Raw genomic sequence first — 15,046 nt, forward strand, 5'->3', positions numbered from 1 at the left:
TCAGTTTATTACTTTGTCTTAACTGGAAAATCATCTCTTTTTATTAGTTTCAAGCTGATAACAAATGTTTATGCCATATTATTGCTTACTGGCAATAGGCATATGGAGTCATTTCTTAAATTGTTACTGATATTTTCAAAGTTTTTTAGTACTTTAATAGTTCTAACTAGAGACTAGAATGTCTTACTGTATTTGAAGGTGAAAAGAGGTGAAGAGTTCAAACAAATGCCCCTTCAGATGGCTATTTGATGCTACCCCTTTCTTCTCCTTGGTTATTCCCCCCCTCCCGCCACTTTGGTAGATTTTGGTTTGCTTAATATGGTCCTGCTCTCTTTTGTCATTAGTCTTCTAATGTTTGTAACCACTTTGGCATAGTCTTTTTTTTCTAGGGACCTCCAGGGAGAGTCTGTTAAAGTAATTGCATGGTGGCCTTAGTACCTTCAGTCTTGAGGAACAGTTTACTCACCTCTGTGGTGATTTATTGTGGAAACGTCCAGTTAACTTTAAAGCCTGGGACATTTGGCTTAAAGCAACCAACTGAGATGGCCTGTTTATTTTAAGCATGCTACAATAAATAAGAACTTAATGTAATGTATCTCTGTAAGGATTAATTTTTAGCGTCAGTGTCTTGATTGTTTTCATAGCGAGTCAGCCTTATGCCCTCATGGGCCCCCTCCCCTCTTTGAGTCAGTGAGTTTTGCTTTGTTCTCCGTTGCTCCCAGCACCACTATAAACTGATCCCTGACTGCTGACTCTGTGCAGCTGACATCCAGTGCTGGCCAAGAAGGATGTGAAAAGGTGAAGGAAGAGAACAAACCCAAGGGATGCAGTATAAATAGTTCCGCCCTTTCTGCTGGAGAAGTTAGAGATAACATGTAGATTGTATTTGTACGGGCAGATAAAATCAGTTTATCTTAGTAAAAAAAAAAATTGTCAGTGAAAAATGGTCCTTTAAAATTCATGTTTCAAGGCCCTTTGCCATTTTCAGCCCACAGTATTCAATAGACAATGTGTATGTGTGAGTGTGTGAGAATATGTATTTGTAACAACCACCCTGTGTCAGTACCTGAGCAATAGACCCTGCCTCATATATCTGTAAGATCTGGGCCATTGAAAGATAACCTTAAGATTCATAATCTTTTAGCGAAGGGCCAAAAGTAATGGAAATTGGTTCTTCTGATTTGTGCAGAATGTAACCACACATTGAGCTCCAGAGAATTGTGTGCGAGGCATAATGGCTTTAAGAACTTGGCTGTCTTAGGCTTCTGTGCTTGGAACACCTCTTTTTCATTAATGTTCGCGGCAACATTTCAAATTTGTTTTACCTTCAGCCGTCATTCAAAAGGATGTTGATTTTTAATTTTACCAAATCACTGTTCACTCTTGGGTAAGGTAAATTAGAACATTTTCCACGTATCGGCCACAACAGAGCTTTGGTTAAACAGAAAAAATAAACTTTCAAAACATTTTATACTGAAACTTCAACATACGTATTAAAGGTTGATTAGCATTAACTAAACATATTGACCTATTTTTGTTTAAATAATTAGAATTTCACTTCAACTGAGAATATGATCATCCTTCTAAACCTTATTTATCTGCTGGTAATTTTAATTCTTGACAGAGATACAGTACTTTGATACCTTTATTTTAAATCCTTTCCCAGGTCAAGTGTGGAAACATGGCACATGGCTTTCCTTAAAAAATACTTTAAAATTTGGGGTATTGTTCCTTAGATCACAATTAATATCTGAATGCTTTATGGAGATTAAAACAACATGCTTATAAAAATCATTCTGTCAAGCTCTCATATATAAGATTTTAAAAACTTAGTCAATTAAGGCAGGAACTTTTTTTCTACAATAAGTCAGCACTTTAAACTTTTCTTTCCCCCTGATTAATTTTAGACCTCATTTAGTGCTTACTGCCTGTATCATTTTTTTGTTTGCATTATCAGTCTTGTATGTCTCATGAATTCACTTAAACATTGCAATTTATTTTTTCCATTAGAAAAAAAAAAAAACACGTACTTGCCATATTAAAGCATAATAAGTATCTAAACAGCCCAGTTGGAACTTAACTTTTATTAATTAAAGGGGTGGCATTTATTCTTGCTAATGTTGTTTTTGATTTTAACAGCCTCAAGTACTACAGCCTTCCAGCAGCCTTCCCAGACCCACAGACCACGCCCAGGGAAAACTAACAAAGCTGCAACACACCGAGGCCCACAGTGAAAGCACGCTCCAGGGTGTGCAAGAGGGCGTTGCACGTCTGGACGAAAGCTGCACACATGGCTTGCAAGAAGAAAGCAGTTACGGTCTGGATGACCAGCCTTTTTCATCAAGCCCACAGTTCACTAAGGATGTGGCTAAGGGGACACCTTCTGAAGCAGACTTGAACATGACCGTGAATGCTCCAGAGCCTTATCATTTGGCAAATAATAAAGTTATTGACATGCAGTTTGTACCCACTTCTCATCAGACCCTCCCCCAATCAAGTAGAGTAGACCAGGCTCATAGAGGTGGAAGAAATGAGTCTTCACCGGTGGGCTACACATCTCAGCCCAAGTCTTTGCAGCTCTTAAAGCCATCCATCTTGAATTCTTTGGGACCACCTCCAGTTTCTGAGTCATCTCCAGATAGGACCGCCACTTGTAAGAAGTCACTGATAATCACACCATGTAATTCAGCCAAACTTCAGCCAACATCTTGTCAGACAAATCTTACCAGTAATCTGAATCTGAAAGTGTCTAAGCTCCGCCCCCCTTCCAACTCTTTCAAACAGAAACAAATAAGCAACCCCCGACAAGAGCCTCAAAACTTCCAGGCCAAGACAAGCATCCCAAGACCACTAACACGAAGAAAAGAAATCATGCAGAATCCGAATGGCGATTTGCATTCTGGAGATTGTTTGGCCTCTAATCGCTATTCTCGTCTTCCTAAACCAAAGATACATTAAGTACATAGCCATCACCTACCAATTTTTTTTTTTTTAAACAAACTCATCTGTTCTGTAATAGCTTTACCTGCATTTTGCTACCATGGTGGACATTCCATCAAAAGTCTGCAAATCTTAAATATTAAAACGTGGAAGCTTGTACTAGTTTGGCTCTTCCATTTCATATCCAGATTGAAGTGTACATACCATTTGAACATACTTGTCTCAGGTAAACACAAAAGTTTGCTTACTCATCTCAGTGGCCTACAGAGGCTGTAATCATGTTACCTATTCCTCTGCATATCAGAAAATTCATAATATTCCACTTAGCAGGCAAGAAATGGGCTTTGCCAATTTAGTCCTTTTAACGTTTACATTAATTGTGGTTATCAGAAACTTGCCCCTCTTCAGTTGTTGGTCCTGTGAATATGGCTCGTATTTTAATGAACAATGTTGGTGATAATGGAAGATGGTAGTCTGTAAGCAGAGTTCTGGCCAGTGTTTTGTACGTTTAAAAGGTCTATGCAAAAGCTTTATGATGAATAAAGGAGATAGGCTTTAGTGGGAACTTGATGTAAATTTTATTTTTCCTTGCTAGGATCAACAAACTAATCTTGCTATTTATTCACTTACCAGACAAATTCTCCAGGTTATAAAGAAATAATTTTATGTTTCTTTAACATCTTGACATACACATAGCACACACAACTCACACACCCACACCCTCACTGCATTTGTGCTGGTATTTGCTCCTTGGTAAATTTTGGAAAGAGAGCTTAAAATTCATCTTGAAGTCTGTACCTAAAGTTATATCCCTTTGTAAAATGTGTTGGTGCTAGAGTTTTGCTGGTAATTCAGTTCTGAACCCTATAGACTTATGGATCCAAGATAGCTGTTTTAAGGTTCTACCGCATATATTTTAAATTAAGTCTTAATTGTAATATTTGTATTTGTTGATTTTCTGCTAATCTGAAGTCTGAAATAATGGACTTGATACATTTGCACAAAGCTGATGGATACATAGGGATTTAAAGCTATTTTGTGTAACAAAACAAGTTAAAATGTTTTGAGAAAAAATTAAAATTTAAGTAAGACTGTCTTGAGAAAAGCTGGAATTCATAGTAATTTAGTTTATCTGAGTTTTCCAGGTTTCCTTATTATGTTGGTATATGTTTAAAAGATAATTTTTTGAAAAGTAGACAGGATTTGAGAAGAGAAATAGAGTTGGGGAGGGGAAATCGTGTTTTATTAAAAGGTATTAAACGGTATTTCAAAAGTGATATGCTGCTTTATTTTACTGTGTAGCAGAGAATCGCTGTGGAACCCCCAGGGACCATGTGTGCAGCCCCAATCATGCGTCAGGCTCTTGTTAGGACGTTCAGGAAGTTTGCCCTACGGTCTTCCTAAATCATGTCATTTTGAGGCTGTTCACCTGCAGCTGCTTTAATTGGGCTCAGTATCTTTCAGACAGAAGGCCTCTCTGAGGTCAATATTTGGTTTGATCAGCTGGCCAAAAATGCACCAAAAGGGGTTATAGTCCAAAAAGTTAGTTACTGAAATTTCTAGGGCTTCCATAGGGAAAAAAATGTACATAGAGCAAGTGCTTTACTGGAAACTTCAAAAGTGACATTTGCAACCATTTTGACACAGTCTTCCCTAACCTATCAGAGAACCATTCAAGTGACTTTGCCATTGATTGGACACAAACCGTTCACCCATGAATTTGATAATGGGTGATCAACACAAACTCAGCATCATATTCTCACTGGATAGCACTTCTGCCAGAGAAGCAGTTCAGAAAGTTCTTCACATAGTCCAGATATTGCTGGTGTCGAGTGATCAGACACATCAGTGGAGCACTCGTTTATTCACAGAGACAAGCCGTGATGACTGCCGCTATCAGTGGGCATAAGTGGTCTTTCATTTTGAAGGACATACTGAGCTTGTGCATTGCAGATGGGATGCTATCATTCTATGTTTCCCTAAAGTAAAACATGCTGATGAATTAGTAGCTTCTTGGTTAATTGGTATAGACTCTTATGAAACATTATTTACAAGTTGGCCTTTATCTTTAGGGAAAAAATTTCATATTAAAATTTTTTTAACCCCATAGTCTTTATTGTCTATTATATACAAATGTTGACTTCTGAAATTTGTTTATTCTCATCTTTTTTCCTGACCTATGTTTTCTCCTTGATGAATTTGCAGAAATATTAACTCATCAGTGCAAACTTCTCTGTACCTCTGATCAGCCATAATCTTGGCAGAAGATCAGCATAATGATAAAGCATAATATACTTAAGAGAAAAAAAATCTAGGATGCTTGCACAAAACAACAAACTAAGTATTTGCCTGCAGTTTTCTCTAAAAACTGCAAGAATGTCCTGCTAATCTGCCTTAGTCAGACAATGTTAAGTCAGAAATGGAAGTGGGGATGTAGTGCTACTGAATAATCAGCGAACACCCTCTCACGTTGCCCTTCATCTCTGGCTATTGCTTCTGTAAATAAACTCTGTGCCAAATCCTCCTCCACAGGAACTCAGATCACTTTTTCTCTTCATTCATGTGATATTGAGGAAGATGGTGCAGTGTGTGAATTCACAGTCCAGAGGTTGAAGTTTTATGGGGGTTGATTAAATGTCCCATTTGTGAAAGTGAACATCGAGGATGTGGAATTATATATTTGACTGTGAATGGGATGCCTATCGAATTCTTTAAAGAAGGCTTGGCCTAAGGAGTTAATCCGTAGAGGTGCAGATGATTTTAAGGCATTGAACAAAGGATTATATAGTTATATTATTTAGAATGTTTCTAATAACTGAGACCTTCTAGCATTTTTCTTTTGGAGTCTCATTTTCATTTGTGCAGTATTTTCAGGCATAGCAACTACTGTTCATTGTATTTATATAGATGTTAAGGAATTTATTAAGCATTTTAACAAGTAAGAATCTGAATATGAAAAAGAATATCAGATTTGCACTTTAAATGAGCTTTATTGCTTGGAGTTGTGCCTGAAATATCAAAATGCCTCCTATTTGGGTATGGCTTCATTTGTTGAAATGAATTTCTCTGTAACTGTTGCTGTTTGAAGATATCAGTACAGCCTTTCACAGAATTATATCCCTAGCATGTCACTTTTCCCATTAAAGCACTAAGTTTTCTTTCAATGTCCCATTGTCTCCTTACGTATTTTACTCAGTGCATCAAAGAGAATGTGATACAGCTATCACTTCTAAATGTTCCTGTCATGTGGTTGGTGTTACCGACACAGACGTGCACCCTTGGTTTCTGAGCTGAGTAGTCATATGGTTTACTGGTCTCTCTTGAATGGGGGATGCACTTTGGAATCACCAAAGAGGCTTGCAATGAAGAGTGATAGACTGCAGCACAGTTTACTCTCCATCTTACACCATAATTTTCACGTTGCTAAATTATTTGGGGTATAAGGTTATGTTTGCATGCTTGGAAGCCTTATGCACAAATCTGAAAATTAATTATAGCTGTAATATAAATCCTGATGCTTTTTTCTGAGGATGATGACCTTGTTTTTCTTAATTCTGATGCATAAATTAAATTTTTGAATGGTTTTTCCACATCTCCCTTTCATTTCTGTGCTGCAGCAATTTGAAAGAATACATTTGGATAAATGATTTTGATGGTGGGCACCAGGCTACGGTCTTGTCATTAATCAAAGATATGTTTTAACCTTGTTGGGGGAAACTTACCAACTCCTTGGTAAAGCATCACCATAACAAAATAATTCTGACCCTAAAGTCTTTAAGTCATTACTAACTAAAAACAAAAACACAACAATCCATCTGCAGTATTGTTTATCCCACTGATTTTTAAAACCAGTTCAGAGTAGATACTGTATATTAGAATTTGCCTGTAATATTATAAAAACCAGATGTAAAGTCCCTTTCCTGAAAACATTGGCATAGTAAATAAAAATAAAGTTCAGAATTATGAAAAAAATCTCTTGTCCTTCTCAACATTGACTTCCATAGTTGACTTTTTCTCTGATATCTTTTCTCCACAAAAATTTAAAATACTGTTCATTTTATTGATTTCTTTTCAAACTCTGCTACCTCCATTTCACACACTCTGCCCTACACACGCATCACACTCTAAAGAAGCGCTGATTGAAAAGGAGTTGGGCAATAGTTTCATGTCCTGTTTTCACAGATTCTGTATGTGATTTCAATACTTCAGTTTCCATTTTAATAAAATATATACTTTATCTTGGGAAAAAAACAGCGTCTTCAATTAGAATTCTCTATAAAGAGGAAAACACTTGTAATTTTAATTATTTTTTTAAAACATTGCATGCATAAAATAGCTTGAAACTTGAAGGGTGTTTAGTGAAGTTTTATGTAATTCTTAGGACCAAAAGGAATAAATAGGGAATTTATAATATATTTTATTTGCCAATTATGACAGATGTGCTAGTCATAATACAAATAAAATGCAAAAAGTTGATGCAGTGGTACAGTAACAATCCAAATGATTATATAAATGGGAGAAAAGGAAATGGGGGAAATTTCATTAGTAATACATTTGATAATGGCATTTATTACCTCTCAAGACAACCATCAATTTTAAGACCCTCTGAGGTATTAGTAAGTACCTTCTCTTACACTGAGTCAAAATTTGTCCTTGTTAGTCTGTCATCAAGTGTAGTCATTTCAGCTATTTCTTATTTATGTTTGTCTCACATTTTCCATTCTGAAAAATCTTTCCCCCACAGTAAAGTAGAACGGAGTGGGAAGTAGGAGTTAACTAATTCTCTCTGATAATTTAGTTCAAGTGATTCTGGTGGAACATCTTAGCATGTTTGACTCTGTGCTTGTGGCTGGGTGTACACAGATGAAGATGACGTGGTCCCTGCCTCATGGAGCTCACGGGCCCTCAGGTGGTTTTTACTGTCCTGTCATCCACCTCAGGACCGCATCCTGCCCTGGCATTCTCTGCTCATCGTGATTGTTTGAACACAACAGTGAGACATTTTACTGACCTTTCAAGTTTCAGTTCATTCTAGGCTTCAGTTCTCTTGTACCATCTCATCTTGGCTCCTACATTGTATGTTCTTGGTTACATACCTTCATCTCCCCACTTTGAAAACCTGGCCTTTTATGATCTGGTTTTATTCAAGGGTTCCCTCTTCAGCCATGAAGAGGCCGAAGAGTCGGAATTTAATTTTGAGGTACCTTCACTATCATAAGACATCTTCCCTTTTGGAACCTCAGATTGCGCTTTCAAAAGTCTGACTTTCACATTCAAAGTATGGCCAGGCCGTTTTCCTTCCACACCCACTCCCTTGTAGAGACATAAAACCTAGTAGGGTCTAGTTGATTTTTTTCCTTAGTTATCTGCCTTTTCTTGCCATGGGGTCCCTGAGACGGGAAATTTAGGTCTTCCAGAAAAGAGCCTTTTCTTCACTCATGAATTTCCCCCAAACAGCCCTCACGTCAGCATCTGTCTTGTGCACAGTCGAAAAAGAGAAAAAAAACTGAGTGTTGGTTTCTCACAGGTGCCTCTCTGATTCCTCAACCACAAAAGTACTGTTTTCCAGATTCAGAAAACACGATCTGATTCTTTATTTACTCCATACTTAAATTCATTTGCACATCCATTTTGAGTGGGAATAATGCCTTTTTTTTTTTTTTCCGGTAATATTTTAAATGGTTTCAGCATGCATCGATAAAAATACATCCCAAATACCAATCTGCAAAAGGGATAGGTAAGTGCTTTCCTATCACTGTTGAGATGCTGGCTGTGCGCCACACACTCTGCTTAATCTTGTGGTAGGAGATGAATGAAGCAGGAGACCCTGCCAAGGAACAGTTCAGATTCCAGTAGGACAGACAGATCCCTAAACAAAGAACGGGAATTGGGCCAAGTACAGGAAAGCGCTTGGCATCATGGATGAACTTAACCTCCAAGACCACTGTTCCTTGGCAAATGTGCATTTGTGTTAGAATAAGTACAGATAAACAAAAATTAGATTACTCTCACACAATCTGTAGTAGGCAGTAGGTAACTAAAAATTCAACCACCTCAAAATTTTTTCAGCACATGGTCGATTAAAAATATTTCTGAGTTGGGGAATTTTTAAAATTTTCATGACAAATTTTAATTGAGGATGCGTTTATGTAACATAAACTAATGGCAGTTCAAGGGGGAAATACGAACTGCTATGAAAAAACTAGTAAGATCTATGACAAACTATTATTTAGTGCAAGTTGTTTCTTAAATTGTGTTCCAGACTAATGCTGAGATGCAAACACACACTCCAGACTCCTTGCAGCCAGCAGCTGCCTCAGACAGATTCAGAGACCCAGGGCCAGGCAGAGTTCAAGGGAGGTGCTCGGGAAGGGGTTGGGCCAGACCAGGACACAGTTATCTGGGGTCACCCTGAGCCGTGGGCCTTGGTCTGACTGCTCTCGCTCTGGGGATCTGGGTGGGGGGCAAGGGCTGTGGAGCACACTGATCTCCTGCCTTTCAGGCTCCTCGGAAGCCAACGAGAACATGGACTTATTCTGTAATCATTTGTGGCTATTACAGAAAGCATCACTTACGTCACAGAATAGACCAACCACTGAAGTACAAAGGGCCAATTAAACATGATAAATTGTTGAACTTTGCTCATAGTCAGATACATAAAGTACGATGCCATCTATGTACCTTTTTCTGCAAAAGGTTAAAGAGTGGAAATTCAGAAATCACCCATGTGTTCAACAATAGGTTAAATTATTTCGTCCACATGATGAAATATTCTATAACCACTTGATACTTTTGAAAAATATTCATTCAAAATATATGCATAATGGGACAAAAGCAAAATAACAAGATTGTGAATGCAGGGCAATCCCAGTATGTATGTGTTTGTAAGTACCTACATAAAAGAACAACATGTTGATGAAGTAGGATTACGGGTGCCTGTAAATTTTCATCTTACACATTTTCTAATTGTGTTAAATTATGAGACTACTACTCTTGTAATCAGAGAAAAGTGTTTTTTTTTTCGTTTGTTTTTTTAATAATAGGGATCATTTCTTTTTCCTAGGCAATATTTGTGAATGTGACACATAGGCCTTCAGGGACTGGCTCCCTAACTCCCCCATGCACACATGCACACACACTCTATAATAGAGAACCTCTATTTTCCTTTTTATTAGAGAAGTTGTAGATTTACAGAAAAATCAGAAAACACGGGTTCCTATGTACCCGTCCAGCCCCCCATTATTCACTTTGCATTGACTATAGTCTATGGCTTACCCCGGGGTTCCTGATGTGTTGAGAGGACCTCTATTTTGAGCCTAGAAAAAAGCTCTTGTGGAAAGGGAGAGTCACGTGTCACCTTGTTCTTAGGGGAATCTAACTTCTGTCATAGCTGTCTCCACCACCTGCTTGATACGCTGCTAGTCCTCATTTATGTTTTGGGCCCGGGGTGGGCACAGAACCCTCCCTGATCCCACCTGCTACGGGCCAGGACACACACATATTTAGTCAAATTGAGGGTCAAATAGCAAAGCACAGGAAATTCAGTGTAGCTGGGCTTCCCCTAGAAGAGGCCCTGGTCCTGCCCTGGTCTGCCTTTTGAACTCATACTCATCCTTCACTACCCTCGTTGGACTCTGCTGTGTTTGCACGGCACCTGGAAGTCACATCTGTGGGAACCCTCACTACCCTGGGCTGAGCTTGTCCTCCAGCACTAGGGCTAACACCTCTCTGTGGCCATAAATAAAAGGTGAGGATAGGATCTGCAGTAAGAATGGCCACAAATTTTAAAACTGTGTTTCTCCCCAGCCCCCCTGCCCCAATCAGTTGAGCTGAAGATGGGAAAGGGTGAGGGATGGAGTAGGGCATTTCAATTCTTTAGAGTTTCTCATATTAATTCACAACTGCAAATTAAAACATTTGCAAGGGAGGATATTTAGTTTTCTAAATACCTGATGTAACAGGATGTGAAACTTGCATGCCACAACATAGTCAAATTGCCTCAACAAAATGGTACTCTCTCCTTCTCTGGAGCAGGGACCTGCATGTCTAGCTATTTGACCACACACTGGAAATGTGTAAATGCATGAACATTTAATGCTCAAAGTGGCATGCAAAGTGTTGCATTTTCTTAAGTATTTAGCTTTATTTGCCAAGTGAAGCCACTTGTTTCAGGGTTTTCCGGAGAAACAAAACCAACTGGAGATTGGATATGTATTTGTATATCTGTGATGGTTAGGTTCATGTGTCAACTTGGCCAGGTACCCAGCTGTCTGGCCTAACTGCTGCTGCAAGGACGTTTGTGGCTAGTTAATAAACCAACAGGCTGGTTTAATAAATCATCAGTCAATTGGCTGCAGCTGTGACTGATGACATCAACGAAGGGCGTGTCTTCCACAATGAGAGAATACAGTTGGCTGGATTTAATCCAATCAATCAGTTGAAGACTTTTCAGCGAGATAGGCAGAGGGCTTCCACTTCTTCTTTGGCTGACCAGCGAAGCGTTTCCTGAAGAGTTCATCGAAGTTGCCAGTTTGTTTCCTGAGGAGTTCATCAAACATCTTCACTGGAGTTGCCAGTTCGCTAACTGCCCTACAGAATTTGGACTTGTGCATACCCACAGTTGCGTGAGACACTTTTCTAAATGTTATATTCATAGATATCTCTCATTGATTCTGTTTCCCTAGAGAACCCTAACTAATGCAATAGCTATAAAATACATCCACCGCAACATCAGACTAGTGTTTGACCAAACAACAGGATGCCCTAGCCTAGCCGAGTTAACATGTAAATGAGCAAGAACCTAGAAGGGGAGGCTTTCAAAGCAGAGATGAGATCAGAGTGTAGCGGTGAGCCTTTCTGGGAGAGCCAGGAAAAGGAAACTGCCAAGAACTCGGGCGGCCTCCAGAAGCAGCGTGGAAGCTGCCTGCCCTCCCCAGCTCTGTGGGTCCCTCGGTCCTGGCTGCCACGCGGGTCAGTGTCCACTGGAGCCAGTCCCTCCCGTCCACCCTGGTGAAGGATCTACCTGCAGGAGTCCTCCTGTGGTCGCCTGTGCCCGGGTCCCCTGCACTCCTGCACACTTCTCTGCAGCCGTATATATTGTGTATATTGTCTTAGCCTCCTTCATCACCCTGCATGGCCCCCCAGCTCAGCAGTCTCCCGTCATGGGGGGCAGAGCCCCTGAGTTAGTGAGTGAACTTTGTTCCCAGGCTCCTTTTGTCAGGAAATTCTAAGTCCCTTATCCAAAGACACTCAGCTAGTGGCAGATCTCGCTGCCATCAGAGATAGAACTATGGCCTCGTTGTTTTATCATCCCCATCCACGTAATGGGGTAACTGGGGTTGGGAACACATTACCTGATGCGTCAGAGATAGGACTATTGTCAATGACAAAATATATTTCTCCCAAAATTGAATAGTTCACCTTTTAACATTTATTAGCTAAGCCCAGAGATATTAGTCCCAACCTACAGAAGCCCTTCATCATGTTGTGCTTTCTTATTACTCATCGGTTGCATCTACACCCTCCCATGTGAGAGCACCATGAATGAAAATGGTTATAGATCCGTCCATCCTTCCCTGGTCCCGTGGTCTTAGGACATCTGCAAACCTTTGGTATACTAACTAACTTTAGTACACCATCTGGACCTTCCAGCCTGGAGTGAAGGAATGCATCGTTGAGCAGTTGGACAGATTTTGATGGTGTCACTCAATGCTAGAAATCAGAACAGGTGTGGATCCCACCCAGGCTTTGCCACCCTTTGGCTTCAGACTTGAGGATTTCTCTGGTTTGTTCAGCTACCACCCTGCTGCCTCCTGCCTGTGAGCCTGCAAAACAGTCCCCCCGATTCTGTTCCCTGGACTGGACCTCAGCCTTTAATTATGCCATTTATTTATGGCTTCCTTTACACTAGGCTTTCCCTGTGGTTTGCAGTGGGTGGAAAAGTTCCCTGCCTGAGTCCAGGTGCCCAGCTCTTGGCATCCCAGATGTTTCTCCCACAAGGAAACTGCACATTATAAAGAAATAGAAGGGGAAGAGGAATCCTGAAGTCAGAAAACTTGTTAAAAATCCAAGCATGTATCCACCTATTTCACACAGAGAAATAAAATCCTTCCCACGACAACTATTTTTCTCCCGTTATCAATATTTAATTTCCATAGCCACTGGCTGGTGGCCAAACCTCACCACCACTTCTCTGATAGCTTCTAACTGCAAATGAAGCTATTCAGCCCATGATTATTTTTCTCCTTTTGGGAAACTGTAATTGTCCCTTTCTTCTGAATAAGCGCCCCATGCTTCACCATTTTGTTCGTAGGCCACTGAACACTTGAACATCAAGAGGTGACAAGTTCAGAACATCAGAAACAAGTAGCATTAGCACTCTGTGCATTCGACGTCTGATTGTCTGGTCTGGGAGGAGAGAAGTGGCTGTATGAGTGGAGCCTGCTGCTCAGATCAAGGCCAGGGTGGGGGGTGGGAAGTGGGGAGGATGTGGGGGCGGGCAGGCACCCCTTCTCTCCTGCCTGAAGGCGGGCAAGAAGAACAAGACACTCTTTTGAGCTCTTTTTAGTCCACGTTGCCTGTGCTTTCTCCCTCTGTCCTCTCAGCATTCCCAAGCAGGCAAGATGGTTTTGCCCAGCGCCCCCCAGTACTTTGTATTTATGTTGATTAAACACACCTTCAGACAAGGTATCTTCTTCTGGCTGAGGCCTTTTCCTCAGAGACTTGACGCTCATTGGTAAAGAGAATAATAATCTCCAAATTCAGTTGGCTTTCCAAAGCTGTGGGGTCTCATTTTACTCTTTAGAATATATGTGTGTGTGTGTGATTTTATTGAGGCATTTTTTGCATAGTATAATTCAACCATTCCAAGTGTACAATTCAATGATTTTTTTTTTTTAATTTACCAAGTTGTGTGAACCTCACCGTATATCCATTTTAGAACATTTCCATCACCTCAATGAGATCCCACATGCTCATTTACTATCAATCCCTGCCCTCTCCATGCCCCCCAGGCAACCACTAATCTACTTTCTGTTTCTATAAATTTGCCTTTTCTGGACATTTTATATACATATACACAAGATGTAGTCTTGTGTCTGCTTCTTTCACTTTGCTTAATGTTTTTGAGGTTCATACAAGTTGTAGCAGTTAAATCAGTTCATTCCTTTTTTTAATGTGTAATAATATTCCACTGTGTGGATATGCCACATTTTGTCTATCCATGCATCAGCTGATGGACAATTATATTGTTCCCAATTCGAGGCTATTATAAGTAATGCTAAGAACATTCATGTTTAAGTCTTTGTGCAGGTGTATGTTTTCATCTCTCTTGGATAGAAACCTAAGAATGGAATTGCTGGGTCATCTGATGAGTTTACATTTAACTTTTAAAAAAACTCAAATTCTTTGCCAAAGCATTCGTATCATTTTATATCCCTACCAGCAACATATGAGGCTCCCAGTCCTCCACAACCTTGCCAACTTCTCTCTTTGTCTTCTTTATTATAGCCATTCTAGTGGGTGGGAAATGGTATCTCATTGGAGTTTTGATCCCCGTTTTCTTGATGACTAACATGTTGAGCAACTTTTCATGTGCTTATTAGCCATTTGTATTTCTTCTTTGATGAAATCTCTATTCAAATCTTTTGTCCATTGTTTTTGACCCAGTTGTTTATTTTCTTATTCAGGTGTGAGAATTCTTGATATGTTCTAGATACAAGTCATTGTATATTTGCAGATATATTCTCTCAGCCTATTGCTTGACTTCATTTTATTAATGTCATTTGAAGAACAAAAATTTTGTATTTTGATGAGGTCCAATTTATAATTTTTTTCTTTTATATATTGTGGTTTTGGTGTCATATCTAAAAAAACCTTTGCCTAACTCAAGGTGTTGAAGACTTCCTCCCATATCATTGTCCAAAGGTTCTGTTTTACCTCTTACATTTAATTAAGCATGTGATCCATTTTGAGTTAATTTTTGTGGATGGTGTGCAGTGAGGGATTAAGTTCATCTTTTTGCATGGATAGCCAATTGTCCTAGTACAATTTGTTAGAAAAGCTATGCTTTACCAAATGTATTGTCTGGCACCATTGTTGAAAATAA

At 39.5% G+C, this 15,046-nt stretch overlaps 1 protein-coding gene across 9 annotated transcripts in view; it reads left to right on the top strand.

The window, feature by feature from the left end:
• The window catches only part of CCSER2 (coiled-coil serine rich protein 2), a 310,783-nt gene that overhangs the window by 200,463 nt on the left and 95,274 nt on the right, over positions 1-15,046 (top strand). For 4 of the 9 annotated variants that reach the window (XM_037803769.1, XM_037803768.1, XM_037803775.1 and 1 more), the window contains one exon: positions 2,140-6,104. The exons of 1 other annotated variant lie outside the window; for it this stretch is intronic. In XM_037803769.1, coding sequence (XP_037659697.1) covers positions 2,140-2,958 — 819 coding nt within the window. In that variant the 3' untranslated portion in view covers positions 2,959-6,104. Of the gene's footprint in view, positions 1-2,139; positions 6,105-15,046 lie in introns of those variants that run through there. 4 more of the 9 variants (XM_037803771.1, XM_037803773.1, XM_037803770.1 and 1 more) reach the window with 2 other exon arrangements.

Source organism: Choloepus didactylus, chromosome 15 (assembly GCF_015220235.1).
Source record: "Choloepus didactylus isolate mChoDid1 chromosome 15, mChoDid1.pri, whole genome shotgun sequence".
Classification (NCBI taxonomy): domain Eukaryota; kingdom Metazoa; phylum Chordata; class Mammalia; order Pilosa; family Megalonychidae; genus Choloepus; species Choloepus didactylus.